The 26,163-nt window shown below is 36.9% G+C and overlaps 1 protein-coding gene across 6 annotated transcripts in view; it reads left to right on the forward strand.

The window, feature by feature from the left end:
* LOC5571875 (formin-like protein CG32138) overlaps positions 1-26,163 on the forward strand; it is a 314,369-nt gene that overhangs the window by 40,583 nt on the left and 247,623 nt on the right. For 2 of the 6 annotated variants that reach the window (XM_021853950.1, XM_021853953.1), the window contains exon 2: positions 2,437-3,106. In XM_021853950.1, the coding sequence (XP_021709642.1) occupies positions 2,834-3,106 (273 nt within the window). In that variant the 5' untranslated portion in view covers positions 2,437-2,833. Of the gene's footprint in view, positions 1-1,267; positions 1,445-1,464; positions 1,555-2,207; positions 2,338-2,436; positions 3,107-26,163 lie in introns of those variants that run through there. The other 4 variants (XM_021853955.1, XM_021853951.1, XM_021853954.1 and 1 more) reach the window with 4 other exon arrangements.

Raw genomic sequence — 26,163 nt, forward strand, 5'->3', positions numbered from 1 at the left:
TATTACGGGTTTTCCGGTGGTCATTTCGGTACCCAAAAGGACCAGAATAACCATCAATTCATTCTTTTGGCAAAATATATTCAAACATAATAAATCGTTATGAGTTGGACACAAGTCATTTGGTTTTTTGGCATCAATCCGAGTAATTTCATCGAATTGTCCAGATTGGGTACTTTTTGGATGTTCCGGGTGTCCGGAACCGGGTATGAATAACTAAATGATTTGAGAATCTCTATTTACAGTCCACGTAAATACCTATTCAACAATATGAGGACGGTTCAGATACTTGCTTAGTTACGAAACTACACGTTGTCAAAGTAAGGGTATCTAAAGGGACTTTTTCTTCAGATGTGGCAGGTTCCCGGTGGCCACAGTGATGCAAATCCGGATATCCGGATGGGTTTCCGGAAATCGACATGTGTACCTTTCATTTCAGCCCAACAGAACTAAATTCGGTCAACATACTGATTTTTCGAGCTCTTTGAATTTTTGGGTCGAAAACGACCCTAAGTCACAATTTGTAACTTTTATTTATGGAAGCTCCCTAAGGGGCCATTCAAAACTTCTGTCTCCGAAAAAACAAATGTTCCGACAAAAAATACCTAATTGACAGAAAACATCAAATTGCAAGGTTATTGTAATCAACAGTTACAATGATTTGAATTTTGAAATGGGTCGATAACGACCCAAGGTCCTTACTAAGGTTAAGTTATATCCCAAACTCGGTAAAAAAAAATTAAAAAAAAAATATTGTTCTAGATTATTTTCGTTTTAATCGCAAATGAAAGGGGAAAACCATGGCTTTCTTGTGTCAAAATTTTAGACATGCCGAATTTTTTGTTTTGAAATTGCTCTACGAAACACACCGTGCCCCCGATACCGGTCGTAAAAAGAGGTTGAGGTGTACCTAGAAAATACAGCGAGATCAAAAACCTCAATCGTTCACATTTGAAATTAAGACCAGAAATGTGAGCTAGTTTCTCCTCTGTGCACCGTCGCATATCGGTTGCATTGCAGTCGCTTGTCACCTCTCAGTCGTTAGTGAGCCTGCGCGATAGATTGTTGAACCAACAGCCGGTCGCTGGCTGTTACTTTGGGCTGTTATGGTGGGTTAGCTATTGAACGATGTATCAGATTATTAAGCATAACCGGCGTGGGTGTGTGCATTGTGGTTAATCTTGGTTTTACTCTAATGTTAAAAATCAAAAACTCGATTATAACTAACATTATTTTTCTCCTTCCATTTCAGAAACGGTTTCAACGCAGTTATAACACTCACGAACATCGATGAACACTCAGAACAGACAGACACCTTAAGTCAGCAGAAACCGTGAAGCGTGAACCGCGAAGACCCAGGTTTCCGATTGCATAAAAACTGCTACCGGTGGTGTTGTCTTTTCGGACACCGAATGGATTCGTCGCATGGATCTTGCGGTGACTTCAGGTCGAGTTGAGTGGCCGCCCATGCGCTTGGACTATGAGACTCGCGAGTCAGCACAAAGAAACGAGGAAACTTCGATTGGACGTGGTGTACCGGTTGATGGGATCTCTGAGGTTTTGGTTGGGCACGGTTTAGGAACGAACTGAAGCGGTGGTAGTGAAGGATGTGGGTTAGGGTGGCACATGCTGAAAAAACTACAAAAACCTTAAGCTATAGCCCCCGAAATAGTTCATTTCGACCCCAAAAAGTTACTGTGAATGTTTATCAGTAACTCCAGGAGCTTGAAGCGTGTGTAGAGAAGAACGACCAAGTATATGAAAAAAAGTGAATTTTCGACCATAGATGGCGCTATAGTCTTTTTGATGATTCTCCATTTTAATGGAAGGTCGTTAAAGCCAATTTTTAACCAAAATAATTATTTTCCTTCTTCTGGCATTCAATTTCGATTCGAAATACCTAACCAGACATTTCTACAAGGTTTATTCTTAAAATTCTCTGCTTTTCAAAGATTTCCTCTAGAGATATCTACGTAGTAAGTTTAACTTATTGGCTTTTGTGTGAGCGCTACAAAGTTTTGATAGTACAAAATATTTTGTATATTTTTCTTGATGTGATTCCAAACTTTTGCATGGGAGTGTATTTGGTCGATTTGCTTCATAAAAACTTAAGGCTCTTAGACACTCCCTCCTAAAGTAAACAAATTTGTTCAAAATTTCTCAGTAGCTTCCAGGCATCCAAATGAACAAATTTCGGGAGTATAACTTAAGATTTTTACAGTTTATAAAAATGTGCCACCCTCTAGTGTGGGTGGTCAACTCGTGCGACACATCCGTCCCTCTCCCCTCGGAACCGGAAGTGACCATTTTACATCTACAAATTTCGCTCCATTCGAGCGGGTGAGTGCTGATGCCTATTAGCATTCTCCTATACCTGAAGAGTAATTGTTGCTTTGTGTGATTTCCTCCGGTTGATTTCCATAATTCCGTTCATTCCAGCCCTGTGCAGTGTGCTGTTTTTATGTTTCGTATACGAAAATTAGGAGGGAGAGCGAAGTGAAACACGTGAGAGCGGGAAAGTGCTTTTTCAGTGATGTGTGATGTATGCTATGTGAGCAGCATATAGAAATTCAATTCAGCCAGAACCCCAAACCCAGAAGGCAGGGAGGAAGCTATTGGGAGTGTTGTGTATGCTGTAACACTTCGATAGTATATTGTAGAATCCCGAAAGGAAGAAGCGCTGTTCGCCGCGGATGGTGAAGAGTAAAATTATTAAGTGCTATGAATGAGCTAAATCCAGTGTGTCTACGTGCTCGGTGTGTTTCGTGGATTATCGCAGTGTTGTTGTAATTGGGGGTCTCGTGTTTGTTATAATCGAAAAGAACCCATTCCGAAGATGGGTTTGGCATCGTCGAAGGCGGCCAACAGTATTGCCGCCGGAAGTAACGGCGGCGGCGGTGGTTCCAAACATGACAGCGTGATTGTCGAAACGCGGCACCACCACCATCCGGACATCCAGCAGCCATGTTCGCTGCTACCATCGCCTTCGAGCGTTATCGACAGCTGGAAACCGTCGAGCTGTCACGTACGGCAAGCCTCTATCCGGTCGCGAAATTTGCAACCCATGCCGGACATTGGCGAGCTGGATCGGCGCTTCGCGAAAGTACTGGTAAGTGGTAGCTTAACTCTTTGTCCATTAATTGATCTAACTCGTAAACCGGAGCTCCCTAGCGGGACCAGGACATTCCTTCAATCAATTTATTTGTGTAACTGTAAAACCAGCAACTGCAGTTACTTTCCAAGAAACCTTTGTAACATTAGCATTCCCGCTTCGGCTTCTTTGTCTTCGAGCAGGGAAACTCAAGCTTCTGTTATGCAGCATCTGCTGACTGCTATTGCTACCAGCTAAGGCTACAGTAGCAGTGGCACCAGCTGGAGGCGTACTGTCCGTGCTAAAATAAATATTTACTTTTGAATGAACGCCACCGGGATGGGGATTATGATGGGTGTTTCTTTGAGACTGTAGTATTGGGGTAGATGCAATTGTCGTCGTCGTCTTCCTCCTATGATGATGCATTTGACCCTATGAGCTGGAAATACGCCTTTCTTTGTGTGTACGTTATGAGTTTATTTAACTTGTCGGTGACAACAACGGGATCGCCGTCGGTCGTTAGTAGAACCTAATTGAAACAGGGGTGTAGCTGTGATGCAGTGCCTCTTGAGACAGAGCTCATAAAAATCCGCTACTACAGTCAACTCTATATAAATCTATAATGAAGGAACCATTGAGTTAGGTATCGACTGCAACTGTGGTTCAAGGGGCCATTGCGGTAGCCATGAAAACCAATTTTTCGCAATTTTACAGAACTACTTATTTAAACATTCATGTATTGTGAAATTCAATTTTTTTTTTTTTTTTTTTTTTTATTAGGCACAAAAGCAATTACAGCATAACGGCGCCGAGTAGCGATTACAAAAATATTAAAATTAAAATGTATATAAATATAAAAATGAAGGTGTTAGCATTTAACTATTATCATTGAAGAGTTTTGTTTTTTTTTTCTGTGGTTCTCTATAAAACTATTTTCGCTTCGTTTGTAAAGTTATTCACACAAATCAGAATCTGGTTGTTCAATGTGCCCAGAACATCCCTAATACTGCAGGGTGTCGCGTGTCCGTGTTTCTGCAACTCGTCTAGCATTTTCCTTCGATGTTCATTATATCTTTGGCAATGCCAAAGAATATGATCGAAGTCCTCATATCCGTCCCCGCAATCGCAAATGTTTGACTGTTTAATTCCTATGCGGAAAAGATGAGAAGAAAGGCAAAAATGATTAGCAATCAATCGACTCATATTTTTAATTAGGTTTCTACTAAAATCGTATTTGATAAACCACGGCTTATTGCTGACATTTGGTAATATTGAGTAACAAAATCTGCCTAATTCATCTTCGGTCCATTTCTGCTGCCATCTTGTTTGCATATAGCTCTTGATTGTTGGTAAGTATTCGTCATATTGGATATTACGTTCGAAGACCTCTCCTGTTAGTGCCCCTGTTTTTGCATGATCATCTGCGGACTCATTGCCATGAATACCACAATGGGCCGGGACCCACAAAAACCGTATTGTGTATCCGTTAGAGTGTAGCTCAGAATTTGTTTCACCATCAACACAGTACTGTTTGAGTTTTTGTCAAGAACACGCGAAGAAAGCGCTTTACGTGTACTCATACTATCGGAGCAGATCATATAGAGTCCTATAGGAAGTTCATCTATTAGGGTGCATGCTTTGTAAATTGCAGTTGATTTTTGCGCAGAAGATCGATGCAGGAGATTCAAGTTTGTAACTCAAGCTAACGGTTTCGCTGTGCAATCCAAAACCTACGGTTTCGTAAGATTTCGATCCATCGGTGAAAAACATGTTCTCAGGTGGTACGTTTTCGGACTTGTTCCGGAATAAACTATTAGCCAAGCTTTTGCGGCATATTTCAGAACTGTTCTCTAGCTCTGAATGTAAAGAGAAGTCAATTTGAGGTACAAATAGGAAGTCATCTATTTTGAGATGTGATGAGCTTGAATGTGTGCTTGTTGTAGCATTCATCTCACTGATGGTGTTGAAGTATGAAACGAGGTAATTCTGTGGCTTGAGATTTTTCAAAATGGCAAGGTCCTTTTTAAATTGGTTGTCTGAGGATATGTTTTTCAGAACAAATCTTAAATTCAATTCCTCATACCTTAGCTTCAAAGGTTTAATTCCAGCCATGGTTTCCAAAGATGAAGTATGGGTTGACATCATACTTCCTAAGCAGATCCTTATAGCTCGATATTGAATGCGTTCTAATTTGAGAAAATGTGTTTTTGAAGCGCTGCAGAATGTAATGCTACCATATTCCATCACGGACAATATGGTTGTTTTGTACAGCGTGATCATATCTGAAGGGTGGGCTCCCCACCACGTACTGCAGATAGTTTTCAAGAAGTTTATCCTTTTCTGGCATTTTCTAACAATATCTCTAATTTGACCACCCCATAAGCATTTCCGATCAAACCAAATTCCCAAATATTTGTGTGATTCTACCGCTTTGATCTCGTTTTGATCCAACATTAATTTCATTTCTGGCAGTGTATGCTTTTTCGAGAATATCATCATTTCGGTTTTACTACTGGAAAAGGTTAAACCATTGTCAGCTGACCATCTCTCAAGATTTCGGATTGAGCTTTGAATGTGAGTTCTTGCTATTTCTTCGTCTTTTTCGGAAATCCATATTACAGCATCATCAGCAAACTGTATCAGCTCACAATCCTCCGTGATACAAGAATCGACATCGTTCACGTATATATTATAGAGTAGGGGGGACAAGCATGAGCCTTGAGGGACTCCAACGTATCCAATCCGGGTTTCCCTAATACATCCGTTTATTATGAAGTGCATAGTTTTAAACTTCAACAGCGTAAAAAGAAAGTCGCTCATCTGCCTTGGGAGTCCTATGGAAACCAGTTTTTGGTATAGAAGATCAATACGTATAGAATCAAAGGCTCCTGAAATGTCCAAAAACACAGCGGTCAAATTTTCTTTTTTGGCAAATGCTAGTTGAATCGCAGTAGAAAATTTTCCCAGGCATTCACGCGTTCCACGAGCACGTCTAAAACCGTACTGAGAAGGAGATAACACTTTTTGTTTCTCTGCCCAATGTTCTATACGAACCAAGATCATTTTTTCAAAGGCTTTTCTGTCGCATACTAAAAGTGAAATTGGCCGATAAGATTCATGTTCGGAAGCACTTTTTCCTGGTTTCAATATAGGGAGGACTTTTAGTTCGTACCACGTACTAGGACAAACATTAAATTTGAAAAAGGCATTGTAAAGATTCAATAAAAGTTTTTTCGCGTTGAGTGGCATGTTCTTCAGTAAAGCAAACTTGATACCATCCATTCCCGGAGCGTTATTCTCTGCCAGACACAATGCTGATTCCAGTTCTTCCAAACTGAAATCCTTCGTTAAATCACAGTTGCCATCTCCTAATGAAGAGTTCTGAATCTCGGGCTTCGAATTTGGGGCGAATTGAGGGCAAATTTTTCTGCTGAACTGTTCGATCCATTCTTCAGAGTAACTATTTAAATTTTCCCTAGGTGTACTACTGTTTCGCATTTTTTTGGCAATAGCCCACAATGACCCAAGAGCGGTGTCTTTATCAAACGATTCAATGAGTTTTTTCCAGTACCCACGTTTTTTAATCTTGAATAATCTTTTAGATTCCGCCTCTGCTTTTTTATATTTAAGAAAGTCCTCGGTACTCCCCGATGATCTAAACGTTTTGAATGCCTCTGACCGTTTTGTCAACATTTTGGAGCATTCCCAATCCCACCATATTGTAGGATTCTTCCGAACATTGCCTCCGTTAGGGATTGGTTTCGTTTGACTCGCAATTGCACTTTGTTTTATGGAATCGATCAAAAATGCGTGTGTCTCTATCGGATCCTCGGAGTGATTAATTTCGGTGACGATCGAATCTAATTGTCCTCTATACCTATTCCAGTCTATGTGTTTGGTTAAATCATAGTTAGTTGTTGAAGCTGATTCTGGAGTGTTAGATTGAAGTGATACGATTATCGGAAGATGATCGCTTCCTGATGGATCATCGATTACTTTCCATGAACAGTTTAACGCTATTCTTGATGAACAAATTGACAAATCTAGTCTACTACATGACTGAGTGGGACACGCTATTCTAGTTATTTCACCAGTGTTCAAAATTACAAGATCAAATTCATCAGTTAAATCGTAAATAATCTTTGCTCTACTATCATCTATTTGCTCACCCCATGCGCATCCTTTCGAATTAAAGTCACCTAAGAGCATCAGAGGCGCAGGAAGTGTATCTACAATACGCTTAAGATCTGTGTATCTTAAGTTGATAGTGGGAGGAATATATATGGAGGCAATGGTTAACTCTGTTGGTGTGACATTAATAGTAGCGGCCACTATCTCGATAGGGGAGGGTTGTTCAATCTCAACTCGTTTAAATTCAATCCCGTGCTTCAAACCAAGCAAGACTCCGCCATACGGCTGGTCTCTATCGCTTCTAAGTATATTGAACTGTGGTACATACAAATTTTTCTCTTCTGTCAACCATGTCTCTGATATTGCGAATATTTGAACTTGATTTAAATTGATTAAGGATCTGAAGTTTGCTATTTTTGGGAGAATACTATGAGCATTCCAAGCTTAGTTGTTGCGGAGTAGCACTAGGCATCATTAGCAGCAATGAAAGCAAGGAGGGACATATGGGCGATTATCTTTTCCCAGATTAAGCTGAACAGGGGCATCAGGCTTTCAACAACGGACATCCACACATTGGAGACACGGAATACTGCGCACATCATACGAATCAACTGTGGTATGGACAAAATGGACTGATCTGGACTGCTACCTGCAGGTTTATCTTGTGTAGCTGGGAGCGGAGGAAACTGTTTCTTGTCGTGAATGCTAAAAGTCGCGCCGACGGTTTGCTGAGGGACTTTTTGAGAGAGTCTATAGAACTGTTGTGTTTTGTTTTGCTTAGACGTGTTTGGAGACGACTGTTGTGAGGTTAACTGATCTGATGTTAACGCGATCTGAGGAGCTTGGTTTTGGGGAGGCATGTTTTCGGATCTTCTTTTGATATTAGCGGTCTTTTTCTTTCGTTTTGGATAGACGTAGGTGTAGCTGCAGTTGCCATTCTCGTCATCATCGAGATCATCGGCTGGAAGGTCTGCAAGTGGAGAGAACAAATTGTCTAAGACAACTGTTTCTTGATCCGCGGTGGAAAGCAGTTCAGCGAATGAAAGTCTGGACTTTTCCAATAATTTTCGCCGGGTCATGTTAACGTGGTCTTGATAAGAGGGACAACTCTTCGGGGATGGGTCATGCTCCGCATTGCACCGAATGCACAAAGGAGACACGAAAGAGCACGTTGATTCGTCATGAATTTCAGCACATTTGCCACAACGTGCTTTGTTATCGCACATTTTAGCCGAGTGACCATATCGTTTGCAATTCGTACACATCAACACTTTAGGAACATATAATCGAACGGGGATCAACACGTGATCGATTTCAACAAAATCTGGAAGGGCCGTTCCTTCAAAAGTAATGCGAAAAGAGTAACTCGGATCATATACGACATCTTCACCTTCTTTGCGAGGGACGACTAGTTGGTTGACCTCCAGAACATTCACCGATGGAGCATTGGGATTTCTGAACTTTCCGACTCCATTTTCTAATAGGTACTGGCCGCTCAAGGTGGATTCGGAGATAACACCGTCTATCTCAACTTCTTCGCTAGGGATGTACACTCTATACTGCTTGAATAAGCGATTCTTTACTATGTCGTTGGCATCGTTACGTTCTGACACGACTACCCGAATTTTCCTCATGGTAATTTTACGAGTCTGCTGTATAGAGCGGTAATGCTTATGGAGGTCATTGGAGATTGTTGTGATGTCTAATGGTTTTTCGATTTGCCGGAAGAACACTACATATGGAGGCTTAGCTGTAACAGGGTATGCTCTGGCTCTCGGTGAATGTTCTGGATTTGCCAAGTCAGGAGGATCTTTTATGTCCGTCTCCATAGCCGCAACGGACTTGCGGTCACTGGCTCACACACGCTACAAATTCTCGATAGGAAAGAAACAATGGTACTTAGCTTTGTTCAACGATCACTCGACGGAGGAAACAAAAGGCTTCACATTCTATACCACAATCGAACACTGCTTTGCCAACACGACCGTTCTCGTCAAAAGCTAAACGTGGAATGTGTGAAATTCAATTGATAAAAATAAAAAAGTTCGAATTCTGTGGCAAATTAAGACGTGCTATGAAAGTTTTGAAAACAGCAATGTATTCAGCAACTCAAAATTAGGTGAATGGCGTGATTTTTTGTGCTTGAGACAAAAACATGTCAAAAAACGGTCGACTCAAATATATGGTAGGTGTCCAATCCACCACCCGCAGCGCTCACATCGTTTTTGTTCGTATTTGACGTTTAGGAGAAGACAAGGTAAGACGTACCACCTTTAGTTAGGCATGAAAATGGCGGTTTTCACCAAGCTCACCAAGCACTTTGCATAAACATAATTTCGAAGCATTTAGGGTGATATTTACAAAAACAAACTTTTTGCTCGTTGATTTTGAATTTGATCTAATTTTAACAGATACTCAAAGGATTTCGGAAAGGATTTTTTGTGAAAGTATAACAAATTACCGTGCCGGCAGCATATTCTAAACGCTTAAGAAAATCTGAAGATAATGGCTTAATTAAAAGAAGAGGTTTTCTTTTTAGTCGTCGGTATTTACTACCTTTGCATGTGCTAAATATATATTTTAACTTATGGCTCGATATTGGTTGTATAATCATAAGGGATCAATCAGACGACTTATTTTTGAAAACCGTGTCCATGTTAATTATTTTGAACAGTCAACAAGTAAGTGTTCCTAATACTATACAAAAGTGTTCCTAATTATAGACATCAATAAATCCATATGTAACAAACAAAAGCAATGATATTAATTAATGGTTTATAACAGCAGTTCAAAGAGGCAATCTATTAGCAAATTTCCAAGGCTTTTAGTGGACCTGATCGCTTTTTTTGCTGTTTAGATTGGGATACGTCTCGAAATATCCGGATGTCGGTGCAAAAACAACAGAATTCATTTTTTCCTTGAATGTTATTTGGAAAGTTAACTGATTTTCCGGAAAGAACTGACCTACCGATATTCTTAAGCGGTTTATGTCGATGGAGAAGCCAGATTTAGCTGACCGGACTATATAATCCAATATGCGATCCACATTTTCTTCCGACAATTTGATTAGTTTTCCTGAAAGGTTATGTATAGTAGATTTTTCACCTTAGAGTATAGAATACTGACAGCATTTCCATATATAGCTGCCCTACTTCTAGTCGAAAACTCCTTCCCGACAATAGTAATAGTCCTCTCCAGCTTCCACGGGTCGTGTACGGTGATTCTTTTTTGCAACGGCATATCTGTTCATAATAAGGATCAATCAATAACAATTGGTGCCGATCTTTGAACTCTTGATTAATTAGAGATTGAACGCAGTAGCTCCAAATATTTGTAAATAATATAAATATATATTCTCACCGATCAGTTTCCTGCAGCTACGATTGGAATTTGATTATATTGTCAACCCAAAATGCAGCAAATGTTTTGAACGGCGTCTTGGTGCACAGGCTTAGCGGCCATGTTTTTTCCACGTTTGGCAAAGTGCGAACTTTATTTTTCGTAAATTTGCGTGAAATATTGCCAAAATAAATCTGTGTCTCGGATATACGATAAGAAAATATGTAGCTGATGTAAGTTATTAAAGTTTTTGTGCAAAAATTTGGATTAGAAGATTGAAATCATTAAGTTTATCGTAAACTGTTCAGAATATGGAACTGTCTATAATATGGAGCTTGCACATGCCTTCACAGACATGTGAAATATGCTTCAGCGATGTGAAATGCGAGTAGTAAATATTTAGCTTTGAAATAAGGCCCTAGTTGTGAAAATTGCGCAAGCGGGGTAAAACCGACCACTGTTGATGGGGTAAGACCACCACCCTTAGTGTATACCAAATAGAATGTCTAAACCATTTTAAAAGTTGTAACCAAGTTGTACATTACTATTCAGGTAAAATAAAACCAATTTTGTTGAACATACAAGTCAAATCCGCATGTTTTTCCAAAAATATTTTTTTCAACTAATTAAATCTAAAAATGTTTGAATATCCACGTTGAATTTATAAAACATTTTCTTTTAAGAATCACAGAAAACTGATATATTTTTTTGCAAAATTGTGTATGATTACCAGATTACCAGATTATGTCAGCCACTATTTAAAAACGTTTTTCAGCTCTCCTTCAAAAAGTAAGCAAGGTATCAGAATTCTTTTTTCACTATGTTATGCATATTCATAATAACTTGAAAAAGATTTGGAGAAAATTTGATAATGAAACCTAAGAGCAAAAAGTTTTTCACAGAAAGGGACTGATAAAATCTGGTCAGTACTGTATGCAGATACTAAAATTAAAGTGATAAATTTATTCCAGGATCCGCTAAAATTTGATTATATTTGATCAAAAACATGAAATATTCGGTTTCTGAAATCTATTTTTTTCTGTATTTCGATACCTCCCTTACTTCTTCAATGAAGAGTAAAGATGTTTACTGTAAATTAAAAAATATGTACGCCTCACGTTCCGGAATCTGGGCATGTATGCCACCTTATGGATTTTGTTCTCTAAGTAATCCTGAAACTTATCAAAACACCAATTTATTATAATGATATTAGTTTTACTTTTCCTCATAAGCATTTGGTTATTTAAAATAAAAGGTAATTAGAAAAGTATTAGTTTCTAGCTTTTCAAATATCATCTTAAACAACGTACTTTTCCGCATTGTTAAATATCAAGTTACTTACACGAAGTGCTGTGACCCAAAATTAGTAGGAACGGTATTTTCAACACGCTATTATAATATTATTATTATTGTATCTCAGTGAGTTTCCATTCCATTTCTGTTTTTTTCACGTATCAATTTTCCTAGGTATCAAGATTACGGGAAAATATTGAGAACTCAAATTTGTACAGTATTATAATCTTAAGAACTGAAATTGCCTTGATTCTTTAAAAAAATGCTGATTTTTTATAATAATTTTCTTTTTATCGAGAAGATCTATCCATATTTTTTGCTAAAAATGAGCGCAATCTTATAAGACATTAGAATGTGAAAACTTTTTGGTAATGTATCTTGAAAAGAACCACACTATCTTCACAAATTTACGTATAATTTACGTATAATTTTCAATTTCAAGTTAAGCTATACGTTAAATAAACATGTCTTCATATTCTACTTATATTACTTACAAAGTAGATTCTTATGGCGTTTTCGGTTTTAAACCTGGGCTCAGAGCTGACCCGACTTCCAATAGACGAACGAAAACAGATGCAGGTTCGAGTCAAACCGACTGTATCATTCCTACACGCGAACTCTCAGCCACAAAATTTCATGAAATTTAACTCCTTTGAAAGCAAAAATACAATAGAAAGTCTTTATAACAATCTTATGAATAATGCTGAATGCTTTTGTAAACATCCCAGACTACTAATATATTTCTATAATCGTTGATTTTGATAATAGGGTCCTAAAGCCCTGTCCCAATTTTAGTGCCAAACACTTAAGTTTAGGCCAAAAACACATGTTTACTCAATTTTCTAATTTCGTTTGTTTAAGTCCATAAAACATTTTTTATGTTTTTTAAGGTTTTGTCACACCTCTTGGCTTAAACTCAAGTTTTGGGTGTATTTTGTTTTGCGTGTTCCTTCGTCAGATAGGAACAACCCCAGTGTTAAAACTAAAAGCCCTGTGGTGTTTTTGTCGACTTACCAAACGTCAAACATGATCAAAAGTGTCAAGGTTCATATATGGACCCATTTTGTAAAATAAAATTTAAATATGATATAGCCGTTATTTGAGCGGGAAAAATTGCTGATGTAGTTGCAGTAACATGCTCTTTCATATTATTGAATAAACACAAGATTTCATTAAACATTTTAGGACCCTATTACAAAAATGTCCATTTTTGACGTTTGGACCCCGGTCAGGTTGGATCGCAAAAAAAAAACGACAGAGCGTACCTCGTTGTGTTTGGGTCGAACCTGGGGCGGATCCAGGTTCCACCCGACCTAATAAATAAACGTTTTGACAGCTGTTAGTACGGATCCAGGGCGAAACTAGGTTCGTCCCAGCAATAAATGCAAACGCCATTAGTATCAATTTAGGACTTATTTTAAAGTTCACCGTCATAAAGAGCTGCAATATAACATATTTAATCATATGTTGAACTATCGATTAGCGAATTTGGCAGTATCTAAAAAAATAAAATGACAGAATTTTTTGTTTTATCTCCGTAGTTCACCATTATCATTATGTAGCTGAAATTTATATTTTCACAAGTTCTACTACAACGCACAAAAAACAAACAATTTTCATAATGTCATAAAGGGTCATTTGGCCGAATGCCGAAAAATGACACTAATGATAAACTATAGATAGCATGTTAGAAACAATATGTGAAGCTCTTAGTATCAGCAAGTGCAATACCAGTAATTATGAGAACAATATGACTTAAAGCGCCTTTGGTTAAAAATAATCCTATGATTAAAATTGAAGTAGCTCTCACGCAAATAATTATTATACCTGTATATCTCGAAAAAACTGCTTGTGACTTCAGGATTGTTCTGATTTTTATTATTTTTCAAATTGTTAACCTAACAAAACAAATACGGGAAAATTATCCTAATATACCACTTTGAGAATTTGTGTTTCACTTTCTATTTACATACACGCTCAAAAAAGAGTTCTGGAAAACGTGAACTGTCAAAAATACACCGTGAACTACCATGATTGGTCTCGTATACAGGACGTACGGGAGAAATACCTGTGTCCCATTCTAGGAAAAGAACCACAAACAACAATGAAGTGAGCATTAACTTTCTTAGCAACGCCACTCCCAACAATTGTGCCTTTCACCCTAAATGGAACGGTTGGTACGGTTATCCCCGTTACTTCCTCCCACATTTGTGAATAATTCGATCGCCGGACATGTTGAATAATCTTCAAATCCCAAGTCTGCACAGTGGGCCTGGTCCTTTTTGAATTTATATCAAATCATTGTTATGCTGCAAATAATAATGCTGACAAGAAAATATTGGAAACAATCGGTTTTTCGAAAATGACTTTCAATATTGGTTGTGCAAGCACTTAGGATAGAATAGAATACACTGATAGGCAAAATAAAGTGCCCACCTTACCAGTTTTCGAATTTCTCTCATTGATTTGGTTCAAATTAAAGTTAACACACTTAAACCTTTTTGATATTTTATTTTTGATATTCTTTTAAAGTTGCACTCACGAAAATTTGATAAAAAAAAGAGTTTTACTTAAAGAAAAAGAAAATCAATTTGTATTGAAAAAAAAAAAATAGTGACAAAATAAAGTGCCCACTTCCTTCTTGACCCCAGAAAAGATGATTTAAGAAAAATAAAAAGCAATTTAATAGTTAATGTGTCCTCCTTTGGACTTGCTGGAGGCGCTTCGGCATGCTTTTCATCAGGTTTTGTAGGTGTTGTGGTTCTAGTTCTTCCCAGGCGCGCTCCAAGGCTTCAAAATATTTATTTTTGTTGGTAACACCAGTTCTGTCAACCCTGGCATCGAGAATCGCCCACAAATTCTCGATGGGGTTGAGGTCTGGGCTTTTTGGAGGCCATTCCAGCGGTTTAATCCGACAAGACCGGAAGAAAGACTTGCTCTTCTTGGCAGTATGCTTCGGGTCGTTGTTCTAGAGAAATATGAATTTCTCTTCAAGGTCCGTCTGGATCAGCGAAACCTCCAGATTTTCCCGCAAGATGTTGATGTAGGAATCTGCCGTCATTATTCCGTCGGTTTTCACGAGGCTTTCTACTCCACTCCATGAAAAACACCCCCAGACCATCACATTTCATCACATCACACCTCCATGCGTCACCGTTCCTTGGATGTAGCACTCCTGAAGCTCGAGCTGTTGAACCGAAAGCGGCGGGCTCGTGTGTGGTGCAGAGCGCCACATCCAAGGAACGGAGGAGGAAATGTGATGGTCTGGGGGTGTTTTTCATGGAGTGGAGTAGGAAGCCCCGTGAAAATCGACGGAATAATGACGGCAGATTCCTACATCAACATCTTGCGGGAAAATCTGGAGGTTTCGCTGATCCAGACGGGCCTTGAAGAGAAATTCATATTTCTCTAGAACAACGACCCGAAGCATACTGCCAAGAAGAGCAAGTCTTTCTTCCGGTCTTGTCGAATTAAACCGCTGGAATGGCCTCCACAAAGCCCAGACCTCAACCCCATCGAGAATTTGTGGGCGATTCTCGATGCCAGGGTTGACAAAACTGGTGTTACCAACAAAAATAATTATTTTGAAGCCTTGGAGCGCGCCTGGGAAGAACTAGAACCACAACACCTACAAAACTTGGTGAAAAGCATGCCGAAGCGCCTCCAGCAAGTCCTTGAGGTCAAAGGAGGACATATTAACTATTAAATTGCTTTTTATTTTTCTAAAATCATCTTTTCTGGGGCCAAGAAGGAAGTGGGCACTTTATTTTGTCACTATGTTTTTTTTCAATACAAATTGATTTTCTTTTTCTTTGAGTTAAATTCTTTTTTTTATCAAAATTTCGTAAGTGCAACTTTAAAAGAATATCAAAAATAAAATATCAAAAATGATTTAAGTGTGTTAACTTTAATTTGAACCAAATCAATGAGAGAAATTCGAAAACTGGTAAGGTGGGCACTTTATTTTGCCTATCAGTGTAGAACTGCTTGTGACTTCAGGAATGCAACATTCCACATTAAACTGTTAGTGCTTTGACAATAAGTGTGTGACTCAAAATAAAAACCCAACGTTGAAAAAGGAAGAACCTTTAATTTTTTGGTTCGCACTTCAGCATTTTGGGCAGTTGTTAGTTCATAATTCGGCCAAACGACCCATCATAGTTCCCATGTCGTTCGGCTAAATGGCCGGATATCGGAACATCTTCACAGGTTGCTCAATTATTCTATGATTTCAGTCTTCTGCATTTAAAAGTTGCGAACATATCAATTCCTACCTCTGAAATCGATTATTGGCGTTATATAGGTCATGTTTGACATACAATACATAAAATCCAGACTTATAAGAGAATGTGTTGTTGAACTCAAAGAGAAAAAACATTTATTCGTTAATGTAAAAAAATAGGAGTGGCCGACTTGCCCCAAATTCCGCTAAAAAAATAGTTACAATACCTGCATTTTGTTTTGTTTTTTTTTGCATTTTTCTCATAAGCCTATAATGCACGTGGAATTGTACTGCATTTACCAATGGCTGTAAATTATTGATTTATTACAAAAGCTTTATACATTTTTGTAAGGTAATTTTTTACAAGACTTGACATTTATATCAAAAGTCGCATTTAAATCCAACATGTTTTACATGACAATTTTTCAATATTTATGGTTCAGCTTTAAGGTATGTGAAATTCACCGACGTTAAAAATAATTTTAACGAGAACAGGTATTGATTCTAAGAAGGGGAGGAACTGTATGTGATCGATCAATATCGTATGGCGCAAAGACAATTTTCAGGCTTTCATATATGACGCAATCTCACATATGCTTTGAAGAGAAAATTTTTGCTTTCTGACGGATTTCACGCCAACTCGACACGTGATTGGCAGCACCCCTTCAGAATTCAATGAAACTTTCTGGATGTCAAAAGTATGTGAAACTAAGATACTTTGCATATTTTGTTTTTTCAAAATCGATCTAGACTAAGATTCGGAAAGGGTCAAAGTTTTTTTTTACTTTTTTTATAAACCCGTTTTTTAACTATTCTCAATAAAAAAATACAATCTATTTTCTGATTCAAACTCATTTATCACTTGAAAACACGATCATATTTGACGGTTTAAAACAAAATCTTTGAAAAAAAAAATATCAGTTATGGACTTAAAAAATTCTAAGTTAGAAAAAAAAAATTTCCCTAAAATATGCCCAATTTGCAATGTATGGACGAATTTTAGTAAATTTAATTACGAAACTTTTTGCTAAAGGATGATCAAAATCTGAAAATAAATCGACTTCATAGTTTTCAATCATTTTTTTTTTCAGTGTAGAAAATGTGTTTTTATTTTTTCAATATATTTTTTTTAAACTTCAGGAAATTTCACGACAGTCCCCCATACAACACTTTTTTGTAGGTCTTACCGTTTTCGAGTTATACGGGCTTATAAAAAAACAGAAAAAAACTTAGGGACTTATAAAATTCGAAGTTAGAAAAACTTTTTTTCCTAAAATATGCCCAATTTGCAATGTATGGACGACTTTTAGTTAATTTATTTACGAAACTTATTGCTTAAGGATGATCAAAATCTGAAATGGCCGTTTTTCTTTTGAATCAATTTCAAAGTTTTGAATATTTTTTTTTCAGTGTAGAAAATGTGTTTTTATTTTTTCAATATTTTTCTCTAAAACGTCAGGAAATTTCACGACAGTCCCCCATACAACACTTTTTTGTAGGTCTTACCGTTTTCGAGTTATACCGGTTTATAAAAAAAAGTAAAAAAAACACTTTGGGACTTAAAAAGTTCGATGTTAGAAAAACTTTTTTCCCTTAAATATGCCCAATTTGCAATGTATGGATGACTTTTAGTAAATTTAATTACGAAACATTTTGCTTAAGGATGATCAAAATCTGAAATGGCCGTTTTTTTAAATCGACTTTAAAGTTTTGAATTATTTTTTTTTCCGTGTAGAAAATGTTTTTAATTTTTTCAATATTTTTTTCTAAAACGTCAGGAAATTTCACGACAGTCCCCCATACAACACTTTTTTGTAGGCCTTACCGTTTTCGAGTTATACGGGTTTATAAAAAAAAGTAAAAAAAAGCTTTGACGCTTTCCAAATGTTAGTCTAGATCGATTTTGAAAAAAAAAAAACAAAGTATGTAAAGTATCTTAGTTTCACATAGTCTTCACACCCAGAAAGTTTCATTGAATTCTGAAGGGGTGCTGCCAATCCCTTTGTCGAGTTGGCGTGAAATCCGTCTTCTAGCTTGCAAGAGAGCAAAACAGAGCATGTCAAAATTAATCATTTTGTAAGGAAATTTACATATATTGGTTATATTTCAAATAGCAGTATATTTGATACTACTAAAACAACAGAAACTATTCAAAATTTTGAGTTATTACGTATGGTGCTATAAGGAAACGCTATGACCTTAACTGGTACACCTACACTAGTGGTAAAGATATATTCCTCCACTAACATGTAATCCTGATCCTGGTCTACATTGGAAATTCATTTTTGATTTAGAATCATTGCGTTGCGTACTAACGGAGTATTTCTTAGATTACATACTGAAAACTGTCATGTTATTTACTTTATCACTCTTATTAGAATTACTTATGACAACCTATTTTGGATAAAATAGTTGTTCAATCGAAAGTCAATTTCCATTGCCGGCCACGTCGATCTTTTCCGTTTCGAGGTCTAGGATTCACTATAAGCGAGTGATACGACCGGATTCAAATTGTTGGGAGTGACTTAGCTAAGGAAGTTGTCAATCCATGCGCGTGTTTTCCAGGCATATAGGTAATTCCACCGCCCCATACAGGTATTTCCACCGTGTGTCCTAAAGAGCTTTGGTTTAAGCGCCATTGCTCGTTCGAAACGAGATAACAAATTGACCCTCTGAAATAGCCCTAGTTTCATTGAAAATAAGTACTTTAATCGGAACAGACTCTATTTATTTTTTCCGACCTAAGCAAATGACTCCGTTTGTCACACGATTGGTCAAACGATGTTTTCCAAGAGGTTTTCCCACAAGTGTAGTACGAGCTACAACAGCGCGACCATTGAAGTGTTACCATCGAATAAAGGTACGGTTTCTACAATGATTTTCACTTTACTGGAAGTAATTTACTGGATAATTGATTCTGGATTAAAATAATCACTCCTACAACACAACAAATGGAGCGGTTTCCATAATTCAAAACGTATTCTTTCCAACAGAAGAATTCACCTAAAGGCATTATCAAATGTTACAACTTTATAATTGCTGTAATTTCTCATCAGAATCACACTTATCGCAAACGAAAAAAAAACTATCAGGATGGCGTAGCACCCGCTGAACCACTTGCAGAATGGCGTAAAAATCTATCACGCGGAACGCGAAAAAACGTGACAAGCCGCTAAAAACACAACCGTTTGCGGTCCGGCCTACTGCGTTTTTTCTCCTAGAAATTCAATTTTAGTCATTTACCATGACCCCACAGTTATGGATCAAATAGTGTGGAGTCCAACCATTAAAATTCAATAAAACGACATGGAAAACGTAAAATTGTAATTTAAAAGCACGAATCGAATCGTTTCAAATTGGAACTTCGGTTAGTAAACTGTTTTGAGTGTAATATTTACATAGGATTGCAAAAAAATTAAAAATTGTGTCGGTTCCTGAAAACCATATTATGGATCAATTATCATATTATGGATCAAATAGTGACATATTACGGATCAGTGCACAAAATCAAGAGATTTTCAACTCAATGCATCTGTATTGCACGGTATGGCGAAAGTTAACAATGTGTCATATATTACTGCAAAAAATAGCAGTGCTAGAGCTGTAAACAAGGGTAAAATGCCCTTTTTATTGTGATACTGCATTGTAGTAACTGAGACATGAACTGTTTTCGCTCCACACCAAGTTTTCCATCCATTTTTGTCTGCTAAAATATGAATTTTACAAACCTTGATGTTTTATTAGTTTTATCCTTAGTGTTATTGTCTGAAAATGTCGGATCCAATGCATAAAATAGCAGAAATCTACATTCTTAGGAAGTGATCCATAACCGTGGTAAACAATCATTTCCTGGTCCATATTATGGATCACTAGTTGGAAGTGCTAATATTCGGTGTTTTGAATAAAAATTCATGTAAAATGTTTTTCAAAGAAGAGTTCATACTAAATCGAAGCGAACGAGCATAAAACATGCTATAACATTTGAATTTTACCACCTGTGGGAGCTTATGAATGCTGACGGCACTTCTTACAGAAAACGACCATATAATGATAGCTGTGTGGTACCAACTAAACATTTGTCAAAAACACCGTTATTTAGCGGTTGAATGTTGTGCTTAACAATACAAATGGTAGAAGACAAATAGTATTACATGGAAAAAATATGTTTTACGTCAACGTTTATGTTTCGACCGAGTTATCCGATGTTGAACGCCAAAGTGATCCGTCACTGTGGGTGATCCGTAACTGTGTGGGCATGGTAGAATCTCTTATTAAATCAAACATGCTACGCAGTTTGCCATAGTATATAGTAATGCTTTATGTTTAGTTAACAGCCAGTGTAATAGACTTTCAATCTAGTAATTGAAGTATGTTATGAATTTTTATGACGATTGGTATCTTTCATTCTTTCTAAAAGCCATAAGAACATTTTAAATTTTTGATCCAATGGCTTTTGAACGACTGAAGCATTACTCCTTGAAGTTTCTACTAATACCAATCTACTATATATTTTTTTCGTTGTTATGGAGTTGTGGAGTTATTAAACTAATGTTCAATTTAGGAGTTATTAAACTAATGTTCAATTCCGATTTCAACCATAGTCCGTGTCGAAACACAAGGAGCTTGTTGGAAATACATCAAGAATTCAACTCGTTGATTGTCAAGAACTCATACAGGAGGAGTGGGTACAATCATAACAGTATGCATTCAGTTGTATCCGCAATCACTTCGCTTTATATCATAGGTACCCCTCAATGGCGCCTATTGATGCGACTGAACTTTGTTCACACCGTCGTCAGTCACCGTCTTCGAGCAACCCGTGAACAGATTATCGTAAATAAAACACGGTCGGTCACATACGCGCCATAATGTTGGATTATCAGAGTTGTGTCTTGTTGCAATTCTGCATGTGTGTGCGCAGAATAATACGTTTGAATTCGATTGCATGTACTGGTAGGGGGGAGTGTTGAACTTGAACTTTTTTTCTCAGTTTTACTGAGTAAAAGTAGTTACTTTACAAACTAAGAAAAATCTAGCATGAAACATGGCACGTAACACACTATGATTAAAAAAAAAACAAATGACGATAATTTAATAGAATTGGCACCTAAAATGAGTCATTGCTGTAAAATTATGTCTAATGTCTCTGAAAAGTTTCGCAATCCGAACAAAATTAAGTTCAATTTGACGGAAAATATTGTTGAATCAAAACAAATCGTTTTCACCATCTCAACTAATGTAGTACTTATTTTAAGAAGTTCTCCTTTCATTTTAAAACCCCTTCATTCTCAGTTAATTTATCACAGTGATCACGGCTTTTCATTCCTACAAGTTTAAAACTTCTTGACATCAAACATAGTCAAATAGCTCTCTTTCGTTTGTTGAACCGGGAGCTGGTTCAATGCAGCCTTAATTGCCAATACGGTGCGGCGTAACTTTATCTGCAAAAAGCGATGATTTATGGCCCGGAGACATTCGAAGAAATCCTGAATTAGATAAGCAGGTTTGTCGATTCTACGAAAGCTCTGACTGATTATTCAATGTTTTGTTGATTATCTTCTTGGAATGAGAAGATAATGCGTCGGATTTTTAAGGTCACAAAATCAAAATATGGTCGTTACAATGGCCAACTAGTCGCGTTTTCAATGGCACTAATCTCAAGAAAGCCTTTTGCAAGTGCAAAAGGCTAAAATAAAAATTGCACTACTGTCTTATGCTTTCGTTGAGAGATTTGTGCCTTTAAAGTGTTGGTACTATATTAAAGTTGGATTCCCAGATGTTTCACCTTAAACATTTTTTTCGACACTTGCAGGACAGCAAAGAAGCATTCTTTGTAAATAGATTATTGAGGGAAAGCTATTTTTTGCTTGTCAATTATGCAAATTTGATGGTGGGTTTATTCGTCCAGGATCTGAACCCAAAGGCTCGCTTATTTGCATAAATGGAAGTAGTGAACGTGGTAGTTACTAAATTCGAGGCGTACCGTTGCAACAAGGTCGCACAGGTTTGAACCTGTGCACATTGGATAGCCACTGCTGCACTTCAAAGACAACATCAAAAATCGAAAAAGAAATCACACAGAAAACAGCAGTGTTTTTGCCAGGGGAAGTTCCTGCCTGCATTGTCTGTTGTCTCACTTCTGCACTTCTGCGAGGCAAGTTTATTTATTTATGGCGTTATTGCTTTTCTTTGGGAATTCCCTAGGAAGTGTTAGGCGCTTTCCGGGATTCGTTGGTTTCGTTCTAACACGACGATCGTCGACGTGCAATTTATTCATAACACAGCTCTTGGCGTTGTTTCCGGTTGCACTTCTTGTTCGACAAAATGAATCATCGTAAAATTGTCGAGAGAAATTTCTTCAGCAAATTTCCTCAGAACGATGTTTTAGACATTCATAGGAGAAGCCTTAGGGGCCTTCCTTAGCCGAGTGGTTAGAGTCCGCAGCTATAATGCAAAGCCACGCTGAAGGTGTCTGGGTTTGAATCCCGGTCGGTCCACAATCTTTTTGTAATGGAAATGGAAATGGAAATACTTGACTTACATGGGCACAGAGTATCATCATTACATATACCAATGCGAAAATGGCAAATTTGGCCAAGAAAGCTCTCAGTTAATAACTGTGGAAGTGCTCATTGAATAGCTAAGAAGCAGGATCTGTCTCTGTGAGGACGTAATGCCAAAATGAAGCAGAAGAAGATGAAGTAGTTTGCAATCTTAAAGGGCTTCCAACAAACAGGGCGTTTTAAAAGGAAATTTATATTCCCCTAACAGAGTTGAAGATCTCCTGCATAAATCCATCAAATTCGGAAATACTGGTCACAATTGGCGTCACCCTTTGCTTCCTTACTTGAATTGAAGAGACTGAGCTAGAGGCCACTTTGATTAGTTGCTCGGAAAATTTGTATAAAATGCCGAACTGATTTCGATGCAATTTTCAAAATTATACATTCCAAAATTAAAAGGAAGCACACATTTCAGAGAAACGTCCATTGTTCGGGGAATTTTGCAAAGTTTTGTTAGATATTCCAATTTAACAAGTGTTTTGCTGATTGTAACAATAATTGCTAATAAAATAACGGTATAATTAAACATTACGTATAGAACCGTTCTTAAAAGTTCATCTTCTGCCTATCTTTACTGTCGTCGTCAACGTCCAAAGTAAATCAGTTCCGGTAAGCGTGAGAAGGCAAGCTATACAAATATTTGCCTTTGAATGCGTTGCAATTAGCCATTGTACCGTACCATTCCTAGCGATTCAGCATTTAGAAACGACAGGATAACAAATGGGCATTCTTGAACCCAACAAGACCCTTTTCCACTCACACAGTGAGTGCCTCAGTAGAAAAACGATGCAGCTCGTTGTCAGCGTGTGTTTTTTTTTGTTGAACGGAGAAAAAATGAATCCGTTGTGATGACGAATAATTATCGTTTGTCTCACAGACGGTTCCCGCAAAAAAGGGGAACCCTTTTTGCGGTTCTATCGAAAATCGCGGCGACGAAGATCGAGTAAATGAAGAAAGTTAACTTCCCAGCACAAACACGTCACGGTTGAAATAGTGTGATTTTTGTGGTTACTTATCCTTTTATACTGCAGGGCTGGTAGGGCCTGAGTGTCTAGGAAGTAAGAAGTTTAGAGATCACATGCTTTAAAAAAGAGACCAAGTCGAAATCAAAAGAAATCACTCCGGCACCAAATAAAAAAAACTCGGATAGATTTTGAAAGGTATTTGTTCAAAAGAATCCTAATGAATGCAACCAGATATTTCCCAGAGGGAAATTTCATTTGTTTTGGGATTCCTCATGAAATTATGCTAGGCTTTAGTCTAGGAATTTAATCCTAAACTTGCATCAAAGATAAAGTGAAACAGCTGCCCAAAACTTCTTCACATTGCTTCAAAAACTCAATCAGTGAAACTCTCGAGATTTTTTAGGGATGTTACGTTACAGAGATGTTACGTCATTAGGCCGAAGTACGTTAGACCGAAGTTAGTTAAGTTATGTTATGTTGTGTTATAGCCGAATGGGTCATTAAGCCGAAACTTCAAAATTTTATCAAGAACCAGAAAAAAGGATTTTTTCCTTTTTTTTCCGATCCAATCGGTCATACGTGCTTCGGCCTAATGTATTTCGGTCAAATGACCCAGCACTGTTTTTAGAAACTGTTTCAACTTCCTACAATTTTTTTTAAAAGAAAGTCTTCAGGTCTCCAGGAATGGAGAGACTTTGTACAAGCATTCTACAAGCAGTCCCCATTTTCTAAGAGATTCTTCAAAATTTTCCTTTAGTACCTATTCTTCAAGAATTCAACCAGTATATACGATATTTCCAAAAATCACTCAAGCAATTCTTTGAAGGAATAATTTCAGAGATTCTCTTTACATTCATCCAGTATCCTACACGAATTTTTCTCTGAGATTTCAATCGATTATTTATATCCACAAAGAACCGGGCTAGATTTAAAGATTTCCTTCTACTCTAGATTCTTCCCAAGGAAGTCCTCAAGAAATCTTGAGTAATTCTAGCTATTGTATATATTTTATAATTGTACAAAAAATCAAAGATTTTTTTTCCATTCCTAGATTTTTCCAAAGAATCTTTATGCACGAATTCAAGGTATTTTTAAATGTTATGAAAAACTCCAGAAAAATTAAAACTTTTAGAAAGTATTTCTAGAGGAGATTTTACAGTCGAAATTTTGTTTGAAATTCAAAAGAAATGCTTTTAAAGGGCTGATCGGTTTTGGTCTGTTAGAAACTTGACCTCTATTTTAAAGCAATCATCTTAACAGTCTTCATTTAGCGTTAGCGTTAGCGTAGTTACGGTATACTTCGTAGATTGGATACTAGCAACATTCACGTTTCTTTTTAATAATCTCATCCTGACTACTTTCAGGAACAAGGCAGGGGAGTATACCTTGTTCAAATCATAAACAAGAATACTAAAAGCATGAATATCACTATTCCTGGCCACACCAACACGATCAAACTTTTTTTTATTTGAAAATTGCTTTCCATCAGTAAAAAAATCATTGTATCTCTGTCTAAAATCGAATAATAGTAGTGTTTTCAACACGTGGTGAGCATTTTAGTTCTAATTGAATGAATCACAATGAAAAATATGTGATTTTCTATATAAATAAAAATGGAATGGTGTTTGTATGTCACGAAATGGCTTACGAACGGGTCAATAGATTTGAATGATTCTTTCTCCGCTTTGTTCGTCAAGGGTTGCGAAGTGTTTGTGTGAATAAAAATCTCAGGATATTTACTAGAAAAATTGGATAAACGGGAGTGAATGGAACTGTCATTTTGAATGCCATGATGCATAGCGTTTTTCAACAGCCTACTTGATGGCAAGGCGAAGTTTGCCGGGACTACTAGTTATAAATAAATTTAGATATGTTGGACATGGTACACTTACCCCTACTTTTTAATGGGGTGGGGTAAGTGGATCAATTATTATTATTATTTATTGGCAGACTGCTAAGTAGAATTTAAATGAGTTGTAATATCCGCAAATGTTGTTTCCCTTTTACTTTTTTTCATTCCTCGATTGCATTTGTCAAATTGATCATAGAAAATTTGAATTAACCCACCTATTTTTTTTCATCTTTCTGGTAAAAATATATAAAGGAATGAATATTTCCAAATTCAAATAAAACTTTTCATGGTTTATCTAAGCTGAGTTGCAAAAGAGCAAAATATACAAATTTTCTTATTGAAAGCATATTATCGTACCTTATTTGACTATATAAACTGTTCTAAACAGATGATACAAATATAATCATAAATAGATTAAAATGATTTCAGTTTGTTTAAAAAAAGTAAATATAACTAATATTTTCAAACACGAATATTTTCTGAAAACATTGCTAGGAATAATCCTACAATACTTCTGTATAAATTTTATGTATAAATGGATGAATTTTCTCCAAATTATTGTAGTTAAAATGTTTTTTTTTGTTCGAATTAATGTTAACGCATGTATAAATATTTTTCATAATATTTTGATAAAATAAAGCTGCTTTTTAATTTTTAAAGTATCAAAATGCAACAAAACTATCACTAAAATAAGAATAAGAGTAAAATAA

The sequence above is a fragment of the Aedes aegypti genome, chromosome 3, assembly GCF_002204515.2.
Source record: "Aedes aegypti strain LVP_AGWG chromosome 3, AaegL5.0 Primary Assembly, whole genome shotgun sequence".
In the NCBI taxonomy this organism is placed as follows: Eukaryota; Metazoa; Arthropoda; class Insecta; order Diptera; family Culicidae; genus Aedes; species Aedes aegypti.